Source organism: Salarias fasciatus, chromosome 23 (assembly GCF_902148845.1).
Source record: "Salarias fasciatus chromosome 23, fSalaFa1.1, whole genome shotgun sequence".
NCBI lineage: Eukaryota > Metazoa > Chordata > Actinopteri > Blenniiformes > Blenniidae > Salarias > Salarias fasciatus.
Genome location: NC_043766.1, coordinates 3,316,005 through 3,332,193, shown reverse-complemented (window position 1 = coordinate 3,332,193; position 16,189 = coordinate 3,316,005). Strand labels below are relative to the sequence as shown.

Here is a 16,189-nt window from a genome sequence, read left to right as displayed (position 1 = left end):
GCTCATTAACCTCCAGTCTTGATGCAGAAGCAGCACTCAGAGCGAGCCAGTCTCCAAGGACAGTGAGATTGCACCGAGACGTTCAGTTTTATCTTTTACAATCTGAGAGAGGAGGGCTGGCATTTTCACTGCAATCCAACTTGCCGCCAGACGGCCTACAAAAAGGACGTTGCTGGAAATCACCTTCAGCTCTCCCACTCTGCATGAATGCACAAAAAGTATGCACATCGCAATACGCGGCGACTGCAGACGGCGTCCATTTTAAACACGGACAGGAGCATCGAGGTGGAATTTTGGAGCGATGGCTGACTTCCTCAAACTGATGAGGCAAGCCTGGTTATCTCTGTGTGAAAAGATCAGCTGTTTACAGCGCTGGCACATAGTTTTAACCCACTTCAAAGACGCCACCCTTCGAAGGCCTCCACACACCAGGGAAATCAACTTAAACAACGCCTTATTTGCATGTCTAAAAATGTACTTTTCCATTGTGGATTTAGTCGGGAACCTTTACAGGAGAGTCAGATCTTCAAAGCCTCACTTAAACCATTTTAAACACTGGGAATGGGCAGTACTGCAGTGTTTATATTCCTTTTTAATAACTTTTTCTCATAATAAAGCACTTTTTTAATCACCAAGACCATCAAATATTGATCTATGTGATACAAATACGAATTATATCTTTACTTTTTGTTTGTGCTTATGGCCTCAGCTATGTAGCCATCAGGTATGAAAACAGCAGCACTGTCACTATCAGTCAGCTAAAACACAACTGTGTGATTAAATGCATTTTCCTTTCATACCCAAAATTTCTATGCATGATTGAACACTGCATGGAAACATGATTTCTTGCAGTTTGAGCAGTCTTTTTCAATGTGTATATATTGTGTGTGTTCACTTCACACACCAGTAAATTGTCAATAGATTGTGCAGCCCTACTAAAAAACACAGGATTATCATATTATTCATAATGCAGAGGCAACAAGGAAAAAATAAACTATAGGAAGATTGTCACATTCATAAAAGATGTATTTGAATTGTAATGTTAATGTATGTTTGCAATCATACGTGATTACACAACTGTATCTTAGAAATATCTATATAAATAAATATCTTCTGCTAACAAAACTGTAACCTGTAAAAGAAATGCAAGAAATGTAAAAGAAGACATTCATTCAGCTGCTGCCTGCTAATCTGTCACAACCCAGCGAGCCGCTACTTAAAGGCCCATCTGGCATCTAGATTTCTGACACTTCTTTGACGTGACGGCGAGATCAGGCCGAGCTCGTTCACACCCAAGTTGTGGTCGGAGCGCCGGCCGGTCTCATCCCCGAGCGGCAGCGTTAAGAGGCAGGTCAGTGGGTCACCCAATCAAGCTCCCAAAGCAGGAGGGATTATGACAAACAGATGTTTCTGCAGAAGACGGTTCCTACCCTGTGTGTGACTGAGTGTGACTGAGTGTGACTGAGTGTGACGGGGGCGGCTGCCACAAAAAGGAAGATCTGGAAAAACATCCAGCTCGGTGAGAAAACATTTCTTCTCATGCAAGAAGAAAGAAGTAGATAGCGGACTGAAACCACGCACAGGTGTAACCAAATATCATCCCACTCATTCAAACCATGGATTCAAATCCAGGCTTTGGGTGTATCCTGCACGACAGGTTCGGCTTGGTGTCAGGCCACCGGCGAACAGCAGGGAGCTCCAGGGGAGCCTCCTACTGACAGCAGGGGTTTGTTGGGGCTTGCATTTCCAACAGATTGGTGTGCTTTGTTAAAGCTCTGCCGCCAGGAGACGTTCCCACCGATGACCTTTCTGACGGCTCGGCACGCCGGCGGCCATTGTCACATGAAGCCTCTCTTAACCAGGCAGGAGCTTCCATTCTGTAAACCGCTGCCGGCTTTCTTTCCACGGGCGGGCTTCAGGACACACCTGAGGACAGCTGGGAACAGTGTTTTGTTGGCAGATAAACACTGCATGGCGGTAATGAGGATCAGGTGTTTTGCTGTGCGCCTTCTGCTCGGGCCGCCAGTGTAACACACATGCTCCAGAGTCTCCTCTCAGCCACCAAGGCGCACAAAGGCTTCTGCATAATGCCTGGCCAACATTTTGCCCACAATTAAATAAACTAGAGTTAACGTTTCCTCCACTCCAGTCGAACCAGCTCAGAAAGCCTTTTCCCAAAAAAATGAATAAACACAAGTTTTGCTAGTGAATGAATGAGTGAATGAGCAGTGCACTGCGAACATTTTGATGAGAAGCGCTTATTTTAAAATATCTATCAATGTCTTTAAAAAGAAGAAAACAAATATAACCTGGCAAAATTTCTCAACACCCCAAATAAAACTTCAAGAGAGACATTAAAAGAACTTTTTTTTTGTTTTAGCAAAGAATAATAAGATGACGAGTTGATATAAACACCACGCTCTGCCAGTACAAGGCTCCAGAAAGTGCTAAAACAGCTTTCAAGAGTTCTGCAACCCAAGTACTCTTGAAAACAGTCAGAATTTATTGTTAAAAGAAATCTGAGAGAGAGGAAAAACTGGGACATTTGTACTGTTTTCTTCTAGTGGGACAAAAATAAATCACACCCTTTTGACATTTTTGTTAATATCGAAGTTTTGGCAGGGTTTTGCGCTCATAATTTATCAGATGCATCATCAAGTTTCAGAAAATGTGAAAGTGCAAGAAGAATCCATGCCTGTCGTTGGAAGCACCTTCTTGTTTCTTTCTAATAAAAAAAATGCAACAAATTCTGCAGTTTTCTGAAAAGTTGAGATTGATTTTTTTTTTTTTGACTGAATGTGCTCTGTGCTCATGTGCAAACCGATGACTTCCAGAAGAGGAGGAAGCCTTTCAGAACAGTAACGGAGTGGTGCTGCCAGTGAAAGGCGTTTAACAAGCTCCTCCACTCGCAGCCATTAGACCGCTCAGCCACTCCAGCGCACAGTGGGACAGTGTGAGTGTTTTGTATGGGATGAGAGCAGAGTGCTCCTCGGGCACAGTGCTGGTAATGACGAACAAGGGTTCTCCTTTTCGGAGCACCCACATGAAACAGGCGCCTCAGTTTTCCTCTGACTCGCTACAGAAATATTCAAACTTTTGCACATTATTAGCTTCATGTTAAAAACAAGAAACAGAATTTCTTTCCCGCTTTTTAACTCCTGAGCAGAAACCAGCAGCATCACATTACCTCTGTGCAACAAAGGTTTCGGTCTTATTTTCTGAAAGTGATTTCTGCTGCAGGACAGGGGTGGAAATTCCTCTGCCAAACTTTGAGTAGGGCTTCTGTGTGTGTGTGTGTGTGTGTGTGTGTGTGTGTGTGTGTGTGTGTGTGTGTGTCCCTTCCCCCACCACCCCAGCTCAAACTTTGCGCTGGCCATGACTGCTCCCTCTGAACTGCTCTTTTAACACCACAAACTGCCCCTCTCTTCCCTCCTCCCCCTTTAAACCCACTTAGTTGTCAGCCTCGCTATTTATGTGCTTGTTTGCTAGCACCAAACCAAAAAGCTTGCTCCCGGATTCCCTCCTCCCGCCGGGGCGCCCCAACTGTACTGCAATTTCACACAACTAGGTTCCACGCGTCCCACTGAAAAACCCTGGTTTCCTTCTTCTTCTTCTTCTTCTCTTGCAAGTTTCAGAGCTGAAGTTAAGCGAAGCGGTCCAACTTGGCTGTATAAAAGAAGCCTGTGTTTCCCCTGCCGGCCCTGCCTCCCCGGTCCAGAAACCACAAAGCTGAGCTTTCTCCTGCGCTATGGCTGAGGGAGGAGCCTGCGGACAAGAGCCACGCTAGCTAATATCCACTGGCGGTGACCAATGCCAGGGTACCTGCAGCAGAGGAAGGCCTGCAGATCAAAGCAGCGTGCGTTTCCCTGATCTCATTTGTCTGGCCGAGGTACAGGGCAGCACGTTCAGAGATCCCACAAGAGGCCGACAGCTTGAGACCAAAAACAAAGACAGGGCGAATTCAAGGAGGAAAATACAGCGACATCGATACTTCTGTGATAACTATATTCCCAATGTCTTATAAAAATAGAATTTTAAAAAAAACCTTGATACGAACTCTTGTAACGTTCCCGTGGTTAGCATCGCAGTAGCACGGACACAGAGCCAGAACATCTTCAGAAATGTGTTTCCACTGGCTCTAAGCATCGCTGTTGTCTAAAAAGACACCCAGGCCACAGCGACAGTTTTGCATTTTCACTTGAAATCATTGTCGTGTAAACGAGGCCTGAATTGGCCTCGACGGCATATTAAACACCCCGTCCACACAGAAATGAAACCAGTCCTGTTTACAGAATTGTGTCTTTACACAAGAAACTCCTTGTGAAAAATAAGTCAATACACATGGAACAACCAAAAATGCCATAGTGTCTATATATACCTGTCAATAACACGCTTTGGGTGTTGATCAATAAGAAAATAAACACATATGGTTTATGCAGACCACAACTTCCTCTTGTTGCTGACAGCAATAGAGCAGCAGCGCAAGCTTTTGCTGTAGCTTCTGTTACGGTGTTCTTCAGCAGGGTTGAGGCCTCAGTATGCTTCTGCGTCACAGCGACGTAGAACCTACTCCGTCTACGCAGCGCCCTACACAGCGCCTACGCAGCGCCTGCGCTAGGGCTTGACGCGCACCTCCCAAAAATCCTACCCACGCGCTGTGGCGACGCGTGGTGACGTGAACGTCGAGGGCTGTGATTGGTCCGCTTTCGCGTTGTTTATAGAATGAAGTAGAACAATATACTCACCCCGAATACTTTTCTGATCCGAACTGTGCCTCGGGTGAAATTTATATCCAAAATCGAACGGCAGACATCCCTATGCGGCCAGCAGACGGGGCATGGGTAATAACGCCGCTGCTAAAGCGGCTTTAATCGTCCAAAAACTCATTAGATTTACCAATATTTCATCAGATCTATGTCTAGGTAAGCCAGAGCTACGGAAGCCGCATTGTTGTTGTGACTGCAGATTGCGAAACAAAGACACCGCCACGCCCGCCTAGTGGCTTGGCGGTGAAATTGCAGAGGAGGGCGTTCCCTTGACGCAGAAGCAAGATATGTTCAGTGACGGCGTAGGGGTGACAGCGTAGGAATGGCGTCGCCGTGACGGAGAACCATAAATCAGGCTTTAGCCGATGCAGAGTGGTTTACGTGACACAGTTTCAAGTGAAAACGGACCGTTCATTTAATTTCAGAAAAGTTTTGCTTTTACACAGCAACGTTTTGAAAGCAACGTCCATTTACACGGAAACGGAAAAAGCACTGAAAGCAATGAAGTTAGGATGTAGGGCCACTAGTGGGTGCTGTTGGGTGCATTTGTATGAAACTGCACTCAGAGAGTACAGAGAACGAAATACTACAAACATGAACAAAGGGAGTAAACAGACATCCGCATGAACTGACAATGAAGCGGGATTACTATTCCGGGTGACGGTCAACTCTAAAACTACCACGTGCCAGAGAATCTGGACTGGGAACAGGACCAGGGCCAGAACCAGGAGAATCTGGACTGTGAGTCATGTGCAGAACAACTGTTCACTATGGCCATGGTGCACACGCACAGTTGCAGCGTTTTCAGCGTCTACACAGAAACGGATGCTCAACGTTTTAAGAAAGTTACATTTTCGCCAGTTGCCACAGAGTCTGAGCATTTTTCAAAATCTTCCGCCTTTGGACTCACTTTCAAAACGAGGCATTTTTCAGTGGAGTCGTTCTCAAACGTTCTCGTGTAAAGCGGGTCGCAGACTTGGTTTAAAAATTTGCAATTTCATTCTCAGAAAGTGCCGGTTTGATGTGGAAGGATGTGGAACAAAGCCCATCTGATAAAGAACCAGTTTGCAGATGGGCCTGAACCCGGCTCTGCGTGCATGGAGCCTGAGTAGGGCTGGGTAATAAAACAATAACGATACATATCGCAAGATAACTTTTCCTCGACAGACATATGACAAATGGTTGATAAGACTTTCGACTGCTCCACTCTGCCTTCCACCGTCCAGAAAAGCGAGACTGCGCCCCGCCCAGCAACGCTGGAGCACCAACGAAACACCCAAAAACCCGACCAGCCAGCCTGCCCATTAAAAGTCGCTGTTTTATTATTTCTCATCTGCCTGCAGCCTCTCTCACTCGGCGCAAGATGTGCTCATAGCTCCGCCCCTTCCTGTACGATTGCTCCGCCCACTTCCGAGAAAAAATACTGAGATATGAATAATGAGCCGTATCTTCCAGCCCTGGGCCCGAGTCAACTAATTCTTTCAGAATTATAAAGACAACAGAACCCTTTTCAAAACTAATTCAAATAAATTTAGAAACAAAGAATCTGTAAAATGTACATTTGTCTCAGAGCAAATCAGCACTTCACAGCTTTTTGACAAAATATGAACAGTAAGCTTTGCTTCAAACTGCTGCACCCTCCTCACTATGGTATATAACTCATTACTTTGCCAATATCATCAAATAAACAGAAAACAGAGAGGTGAGCAAAGGTCAGCAAAAGGTTGAGGCAACTTGCCTACAAATGTAATACTTGGGTTAGCAGAGCTCCAGTTACATTCTTCATTCATTGGCTCTCGGTCACGGCCATGTTCCCAACAGTTACATGCACATAATAATGAGCTCTGATTGAAAACAGCACAGTTTTAACATTTTCATATCAAAAGTTTTGTGTTCAGACAGCAACTTCAGGAAAATGATGGCGGAAACACCAGAGAGACTGAAAACAATGTGGTTTGAATATCATACGACTGGTCGGTGCTGTCTTTCCGTAATACAAACTCCCACACGTGCATGAAGCCAACAGTATGCTGTTAACATTCCAGCTCCGTTTAAACAGTCTTTCCTCATCATAACAGAAACACTCAATGCAGCGAAATGCGTGGAGAAAAACTATCCAACGCTTCAGAAATGTCTCAGTCTGGAAGCTGTTTTCAGAAAGTGCTTTCAGTGGCTCCCAGAGACACTGTGGCGTAAACAAACAGCCAAAATGCAATGAAAGGTTGAAGTTTTCACGTGAAAACTTGAGTCTGACCAGATAACAACTCTGGAACGTAGACATTGTCTGCTGACCCTGCATTTCACGCTGATAAAACTAACCCAGCATCCACCGAGGGGACGTTCAGACATTAGTGGGTTCAGGCTGCCAAGTCCGTGTGAAAACACAGTCTGTAGCCGTTTGCCAACGGGGGGAAATATTCATTATATTAGTGTTTTTATTTACAGTTAACAGCCTTGGGTGGCTGTGTGACACTCAGGACTGATGTGAATAATACAGTCTGGAATGATTTATTATGAGGACCCTAGCTGCATTTACACTTCCTGTGAATGCAGCTAGGATCCTCACTATAGCATGCAGTTTACAAACCATCCTCCAATCTGGAGGCAGTGTCCAGCAACCCCAGCCCCAACCCAACAACATCACCAGAAACATATGTGCGGACAAAACTCGAGTGTATTTCGGCTTCACTTTCCAGTGTGAATGACAGCCAGCAGCAGGTCATGTAGACTTACACAAACAGAGGTGATATTTGGGCAGCTGAGCAAGCACCACGCCACAATGAGGGGAGGCAGCTACTTGAAGGCCGCAACCATTGCAAACATTCCACACACTGCAATTTGGCATCTATTTTTACTTTTGGGGGAAAGAAAAATTACAATTGCAGCCAAGGAGGAGTTGTACTGCTTCATTCATCTGCCTCTGCTGTGTGCTCGGACGTTCACGAAGCCAACACTGGGACACCTTTTTCAGCTGATTGTGGAGCTGATGCACGAAGCTGTCACGGCCATCTTCACACGGGCACGACACTAAATAACCGCCGACCCGCGGCTCCTCGGCGCGGACGAGGGGAAATATTAAGTGCCGCTGTGTAATGGTGAACAACAGAGCCTCTCTGGGGCCATCTTGTTCTTGGCAAACGCCGCAGTCTGCTCGACAACAGGATCGCTGTCATTCCCCCTTTTGCGTTGGGTGTATTTCTGTCCGCCACCTCCTATCATGTGAAGAGCTGCGCCGAGCCCACTGGGCTGCGTTCCCCTCGTCTTCCCCCTGCACTGGAGACGCGCCGTTTTCCTAAATCTGACAAGTCTCTCAAGTTTCCGTTTCCACCCGTCGACACAGACTCAGTCCCACGCAAATCAAACATGTGTCTGTCGCATTCTATTAGCCTAAGACTCTGAGACAACATATGGTGCATAAGATTATGAAATGTCTGTCTCAGCAGTGGCCCGAACTGCATCTGCCAGAATCTCCATTGTTGCCGCGACACCGGGATTTAGGACAGACATGGGACAGTATAAATAACCTGTTCTAACACAATTAGCACTGGCAACATGCAGTTATTCTGCATCTACCAGCCATGGATCGAGTATTTAGTCACAGGGGGAATCACACACACACACACACACACACACACACACACACACACACACACACAAACACACACAGAGGAAACATGCTCTGATACAGCAACTTCCAAATTGCTTCCTATTTGCGTTCTGAATGACTTCTGCAGCGACTTGGCCAATAAACACAGGAAACCAACTTAACAGTGTGACGCTAAAAGTTTCCTCACACTAAGAGGCAAACACTGAACTCATCTGAGAATGAGAGCGAGAGACAGTAACTGTTGACATATCTATACGGCGATCACAAATGATCAGGGCATTTAGTGAATGAATGCTGATCACAGACAGGCAACTTTGATCAATGTAAATGCCGCAAAAATCTACCTGAGTCATCGATAACAACAATTTGTAAGGACTATATCAGGTCATTTAATGAAAAGAACAAATTAGAACTTTAAATTATATGCATCCACTTGATCTTTTTCACCTTGGACTAAATCCAGTGATGCAGTAATGTGGAGTCATTTCAAAATTCTTAAAGTGATCATTCTCCCACTACTGGTGAAACCACTGACCTATCATTTTGGGGGAAACTGTCATGAGAAGCAAACTGTAGGGTTGGGGACGCATGTGTCCAGATGTTTTACAGTCAGGCTTCAATAAAGATCAGGGGACTAACACTGGCAGCAGAAGTCACAGCGAAGACACTAAAAAGTGCCATGGCGAGTTACACTAAGTTGCCCCCATAAGACGCCTTAAGGAGGAAAGGATTTTAGCATCAGAGCCATGCAGCAGCTGCTGCCAGCCGGAGCCACACGCTAAGCAGCCCGACTCCTGCTGACTGCAGCCTGCTGTGCAGCAACCTGCAGCCGCATCCCGGCCCTGAGACGCAGCAGATCGAGGGAGAAAGACACTCACATCAATGTCAAAGAACTCCTGGGAGTCGTCCAGCCCTTGCACACGGATCTGCAGCTCTCTTCCATAGTTCCTGCCCCCACTGACCATGTTGTTGCCACCGAGGCTCTGGCCCGGCTCCAGGGTGCTGATACCAGCGTTGAACTGGGCTCCCAGCCTGGTGCCCGGGGTCTGCAGGACTCGGTATGAGCCCTCGATCTCCCCCATGACTGCTCAGAGCTGCCCAGAACTGCGAACACACGAAGAAGGACATCAGTAAAACCACTTGTTAACTTTTGAGTCTGGCTTGATCTGTTCTAATCATCACGCCCGACAGACACACACTGGAGATGCGAGGCTCATTCATGAACCACAAAATGCTGGCACAACGAGAGAGAGCAGGAGCATATTTGAAAACAATCTCCTTGCTTCCGTTATGATGTAGTTTAGTTTGGAGGTTTGAGCGAGAAAAAAAACTTGAAAAAAATGATAGAAAACACAGCGAACGATTTAATAACGATAAGCGAGGGTCCCAACTGGACTACCAGAAAAGGAAGCACGGTTTTAAAAGACATTCAAACCCACGAAAAATCGCAAACTCCAATAATGAATCTTTTTTTTTTTTTTTTTTGCGAAGTTTCTTTTTTAGAAGCGGCGCACGAGACACAGTTACAACCGTGCGTAAAGTTCACACTTCCACCGCCTTGCGACCTTTTTACTCTTCTTCCATCCACTTTGGAGCAACGCACACGCACGTACAGTTTGACCTACCTTTTGTTTTTTGAGAGCCGGAAGATAAAGTAAAGGGCTAAAAGTTGGTACCACCGAAGAGGACTCTGCCCCGGTCCATGGTCGTCGTCACCGCAGCGAGTGCGCACTCAGCCGGCTCTTCATTGGCTGGAGCTGAGCCGTCCGGCCCACCATTGGCTCAGCTCAGTGCGCGTCGGCGGAGGAGCCAAGATTTACCTTCCGTCACCTTAAAATAGCACGAAAAAGGCCCTAAGTTCGGTTTCATAAGGCTTCTAGGAAAGTTGAAGTACATCAAGCAGCCGTAATCTCAGTCCACAGCAAGGAGAGGAAAGACAAGGACTAGTTTATCTAATTACTGTTTTTTTAATCTGACTCACAGAGTGGAAGCAGCCTTTGTTCAAGTTTGGCCTGAAGTGTTGATCATAAAGTATACATGGGATTCTGCTTTAATCTTCCGTCATTACGCACCACTTTAGGCGCGCAGGTGAAAGCAGCGCGCGGTGTGCGCCGCCACACTTTCATCAAGACTTTGAAGCAATAGTATGAAGTTGCTCTGTCGAGCAAAAGCAGCCTCTATAATGCGTTTAACTTGAACAGCACTGATGATAAACACAAGCTTCATCTGCGAACTGACTCTCTAGTTGTGGTGGAGCGCCCCCCGCTGTCCTCTGAGGCGCACAGCATCTCTGTTTGGACCACTGCTGCTCCAGCACGAGAGTCTGTAACCTGCAGCCTCTCCTGTGGCTCTTCAGCTTCCCTGTGACGACTTCTTGAAGCTTTCTCAAAATTAAGCTTGAATAGAGATTGCTTGAATCTATTTTTTATTTGCTCACTGAACTATATTTCAAAGTTTCATTTACGTCACAGCTGAAACACAGAGAAGTGACAAATAAATCAAAGAACAGTTCAATAGCTGACAATTAAAATACTCAATTCAGTTCAGCCTTATTTATCTGTCGCCAAGTGCAGCACAGACATTTCTAGGCACTTTTACAGAGAAAAACCCAACAGTTCAACTTGAGTAAGCAAAAGCAACTGTGGAAAGGAAAAACACCCTTTCAGAAACCTGCAGAACCAGACTCAGAGGTGGAGACTGCTATTCCAGTCAGGGTGAGGGGTTAGAAGGAGAGAAAAGGAGACGACAGACAGACAGACCGATTACCTGTTCATGTGATACATGAAGTGAAATGAAATTACATTGGAAGCTTTGAAATGACTAGAAACAACAAGAATCTTTCAAAAAAATTCAAATTGCCAAAAAATCTGCTGAAAAATGCAAATAAAAATGTAACAAAGTACAAAACACCTATAATAACATGAGAGAGAAAACAGCTAAAAGTGGCCCAAACAGCGAAAGGGTTAAACACAGCCATAAAGTATAAACATGGTTTAAAATCAAAACAACTGAAACACCATTTTGATGGCGTGATAACCTTTAAATAATGAGGATTCTAAATCTTCCTGTTGTTTTCATGCAAACAAATAAATTCTGAAAGAAACTCTCCATTCATTCACCAATCTTTTCAACAAGAGTTGGAATTCCTTAGATTTTTTTTTTCACAACCCCACCTGTCACAAAAATATTTCATCTTTGGAGCTGAAAATGCAACAAGCGACCTGAGTTTGTGCTTTAGTTGGCTCTCAAAACCTGCTGAACTGTCTGAAATCCGTCTGTTGTGGAGCTTTCAGGTCTCTTATGTCCTCGGTGCCCATGCCATTTACAAGTAGTGATAGACGTGGATTTAATAACATAAATCTTTCAGCCCGCTCCCTCCCTGTTACACTTCACAGTACGCAAGATTTACAAGAAAATTTCCCAAAAGTATTTTTTCCCATGAAAAACTATCACCTCTGTGAAGAACAGAGTAATATGTCCTTTAATTAAAAGCACTGTGCCCTGTGGTTTTACCACCTCCTGTTTTTGTTCTGAAACCAGTTGAGGTCATGTATTTTGCTGTTTGTCTCATCTCAATATGATGATAGAAAATGTGATTATTGAATATAACTCTATACAAACTCAACAGTGAATAAACTTTGCCATTTAGCAAATAAGTACCAAAATATTAATACCTTGATAAAACTCTACAGTCTGCTTCATTTCTGTTTTATTGCTGTAAAAAAAAAAAAAAAAGATGTGATAGCAATAAAGAAAGCTGAAGCTGCATCCAGAGAGCATGAACTATCGACAATTCAACAGAGTTAATGTCTGTTTAGCGGTTTTTTTCATGACCTTTTTTTTCTTCCTCAGTTTTCGCTTTTGTAAAACTTGGATTATGCGAAGCATTTTAAATATTTGCTTAACTTAAGTATCATCTGGATTAAGGGGAAAGTACCACTAAGCAGCCATCTATCTCATGTTCTGCTTCATCCTCTTCAGGGTCACAAGGGGATGAACTGATCGATTTAACTGAGGGAAAGTTAACCTCACAAGCATGCTTTTCTTCTTCTTCTTCTTCTTCTTCTTCTTCTTCTTCTTCTTCTTCTTCTTCTTCTTCTTCTTCTTTTGTCTGTTGGGGAAGCTGAATTACACAGAAAAAACACTCATGCACATCCAACCTGTGGCAACATGCAAACCCCACACTGAATTTGAGGTTAGAGCATTAAACACTACCCCACCATACAATCTCTCTCTGAAAACTGATAATGTTTCACTAATAATCTTTTTTTTACTGTATAAGTAAATATGATTTAGATACATTACACTACACGTTAGTAATTTATCAGAAAATGCACATTTTCAAGACGAAAAGTGTCATCATCTTGCAGATATAATTGGTTTGAAATTTACAAAGTGAAATGTCTATAATATATATAATATACAACAAAACAATTTAATGAAACTGCGTTTTCATTGCAGTGAGAGCGTTATGAAAATTTGAGTAGAATTAGGTTTCTACAGAATACTTCGGCTCAGTCCCAAAATATGCATGAGAGGCTGTTATTTACTTACCTTCACTGAGCTGCACAGTGCAGTGGTTAGGGTTCTTGCCTCACACTGAGCTTGTCATTGGTTCAAATACAGGCATATTCTCCAACATTTGTGCTGCAGTTTCCTCCCACAGTCCCAAAGCATGCATGTGAGGTTAACTGGCGGTGCTACATTGCCCTAAGATGTGAATGTGAGTGTGTGGTTGTCTGTGTGTTTGATAAACTGGTGATCATAGATTTTTTTCCAGATCTCCACAACCCTGACACAAGGGGTAACATGAACAGCTTTATCTTCTGTTCAAAGGATATTCTTCATAGACCTCATCTAATATATATGAATGTGTTCTCCTAAATATAACATTTATTTTGTTTGTTTTTTGAGTTTTTTTTTTTATTTTATTTTTTTGCAATTGCTCATTTGCTGGGACAACAAATCAATATTGTGTTGAGACTGAAAACATGAGACAGTGCTGAAACTAGTCCCCATAAACTGAACTAACAATATCAGTTTCTTGTCATTTTTCACTCTGAGGGAGTTTTTCCATGTTTGAAGTAACTTTCTGATTATTGTAATCTGTATATTTCTGTGATATTTTAATGAAAGTAATCACACTTGTAATATGCAAATCTCTAAGAAGCATTTGTTTTATTTATTTGACCTATAATTAGTCCTACGTCAGACTTAACTCTCACTGGGTGGCTGAAGCTGGCCAGGGTAGAAATCAATAAGCCTTTGTGGATGTTGATGTATATTTTGTTCAACAGGCTGCAACAGTTCGCCATCTAAAAACCTAGAAAAAGATAAACCTAGAAATCAAGTCGCTTCCTAGGACCAGATATTGAACATCTGCTCAGACACAGGTGCAGAGGCGGGGCGTACCAACAGGCATACCAGCCATTTGCCTGGAGCCCCGGCTTTCAGGAGACCGGGTGCCCCAAGTGCTAACACATGTACTGCACAGAAATGACAACAACGGGCATTTACGATGCAGTTATGAAACCACGAGGTAGCAAACCCCCACGCCTTCAGCACTGCCTGCGTCAATCAGCGCGAGCCGCAGGGTTTTTTTGTATAATAGAATTATTGATATGCCAGGGCTTTCAAGGTCATGAACTTTGGGTCATGACTGAAAGGACAAGATCTCGGATACAAGCAGCTGAAATGAGCTTCCTCCGTAGGGTGGCTGGACTCCCTTAGAGACAGGGGGAGGAGCTCAGTCACCAGGGAGGAGCTCGGAGTAGAGCCGCTTCTCCTCCACATCCAGAGGGGCCAGCTGAGGTGGCTCAGGCATCTGGTTAGGATGCCTCCCTGGGGAGGAGTTCTGGGCATGTCCCACCGGGAGGAGTCCCCGGGGAAGACCCAGGACACACTGGAGAGACTATGTCTCTCGGCTGGCCTGGGAACGCCTCGGGATCCTCCCAGAGGAGCTGGAGGAAGTGTCTGGGGACAGGGAAGTCTGGGCATCCCTGCTGAGACTGCTGCCCCCGCGACCCGGCCCGGATAAGTGGTAGAAAATGGATGGATGGATGGATGGGCTTTCAAGGACTGCTGTTGACCCTGGACCTCACTTCGAGAACCCCTAATCTCTCACTAGATTAGGGATTCTCAAAGTTTTTCAGTATACATATCAAATATCCCAGACATTGTATGCAAATAAACATTTGTTTTCGGTGTGCACGGATGGGGTAGGGGCCCGATGAATTTATTACTTGGAGCCTCCAAGGACCCTTGCCTTGCCACTGCACAGGTGAAAAGCTTTTCAGAAGAGGAGCTCTTTATGAAACTCTGACCAAAACAAAAACCAAAAAAAAAAAAAAATCATGCAAATTTCATTGCAAATCATGCTGAAAAACACTGTTGCATGCTTCACTGGCCTCTGCCGATGAGTGAGCACAGCTGGGCAGATAACAGCACCTCGACCTCTTCTGCAGTCAGACTACATGGAGATTCTTCAGTAAACACACCACACAGGCGACATGCCACCCCCACACCGATTCTATGAGGCCCCTGAGCCCATTTCCAAAAGAAATTACATTATTAGTTTCGTTCCTCATGAGAAAAGAAAAGTAATTTGAATTGTAAATATTCTACCATGACAGTAATAAATCAAGGTTAATTTAAAGTGTTCATCTAATTAGTAGCCATATGTGTAATCCACTCTATTGGTACAGATGTCCAGTCACTCCGTGGAAGTAAAGGGGATATTTTTATTGTTCATGCAACATTCAGAGATTCCATCTCAGCACTGGACCACTGATTCTCAAACTTTGGTTCATCAGCTTCCTCTAGTGTTACATGAAGGAGAGTCTTTTATTTTATTTCATTTTTTAAATGGGATCCATTTAAGCACCTCTAATATTCAAAATTTAGAATGAACATGTGTATTAAAAGAAATTCATAGTAAGGAGTACTATGTTTAATTTATTTGATGAAAATCAGTATTATTCTTTGTGCTCTGACTTGCTGTCTTTGAAAGAAATAAAACAGGTGCCACACCTTGTTCGGATGAGTTTAAGGGACTGTTATAATGTGCCTTTTTTTTAAAAAAGAAAATCATCAATCACTAAACCTCATATTGGGAATGAATCTTTTCTTTTGTGAACTGCTAATAGTGACCATCTGGTCAAAATGGTGTTACTACGCTGGCCTTTTTGGCTTTCAATGCATTGTTTTAAATTGTAATAATGAATTCACACTCTTCTTTTCCCTCCTCCTAAACCACAACGTGAGATATGACTGCAATGTGTAAAACCAATAAGTTTGAATATTCCTGCTCCTCTGATGGGACCCTGACCTCCCTACAACACCAATCACAAGAGAAAACCAAGACCCACAGGTTCTCAAGTTGAGCAATCATCTGAATCTTGTCAAGGTCCCGGATCAGCTCAACTGACTTCACGTTCTCCTGCGGGGTTGAGCTTGTAATTCCTCAGAGTTTCTGTCAGTTGTTTTCATTGATATGACTGAAAAACCTTTGACAGTTATGTTTAGGCACAATATCTTCTAAATGACTATTTCATCTTTCACCTTTATTTGTTTCATCCATGTCAAAAGGACACACACACACACACACACACACACACACACACACACACACAGGGATAGGAATGAATTAATATAACGCATAAATATTTTTATTGATCTTGCAAAGGGTACGGCTGAAGAGCTTTTCAGTTTTTATTACCTATTTATTGCACTGTACCATATTAGTTCCTAATGATCCTCCAAGCAGTGTAAATTAGTTCGTTAGTCAAGTAATAAGTTTTAGATAAGTTCAGACAGT

At 43.8% G+C, this 16,189-nt stretch overlaps 1 protein-coding gene across 3 annotated transcripts in view; it reads right to left on the bottom strand.

Annotated features, from left to right (window-relative positions):
* farp2 (FERM, RhoGEF and pleckstrin domain protein 2) overlaps positions 1-10,100 on the bottom strand; it is a 35,796-nt gene extending 25,696 nt beyond the window's left edge. For all 3 annotated transcript variants that reach the window (XM_030082896.1, XM_030082897.1, XM_030082898.1), the window contains exons 1-2: positions 9,999-10,100; positions 9,252-9,477 (exon numbers count right to left, since the gene is read on the bottom strand). In XM_030082896.1, the coding sequence (XP_029938756.1) occupies positions 9,252-9,455 (204 nt within the window). In that variant the 5' untranslated portion in view covers positions 9,456-9,477; positions 9,999-10,100. The remainder of the gene's footprint in view (positions 1-9,251; positions 9,478-9,998) is intronic.
* Positions 10,101-16,189: the final 6,089 nt, after the last annotated feature.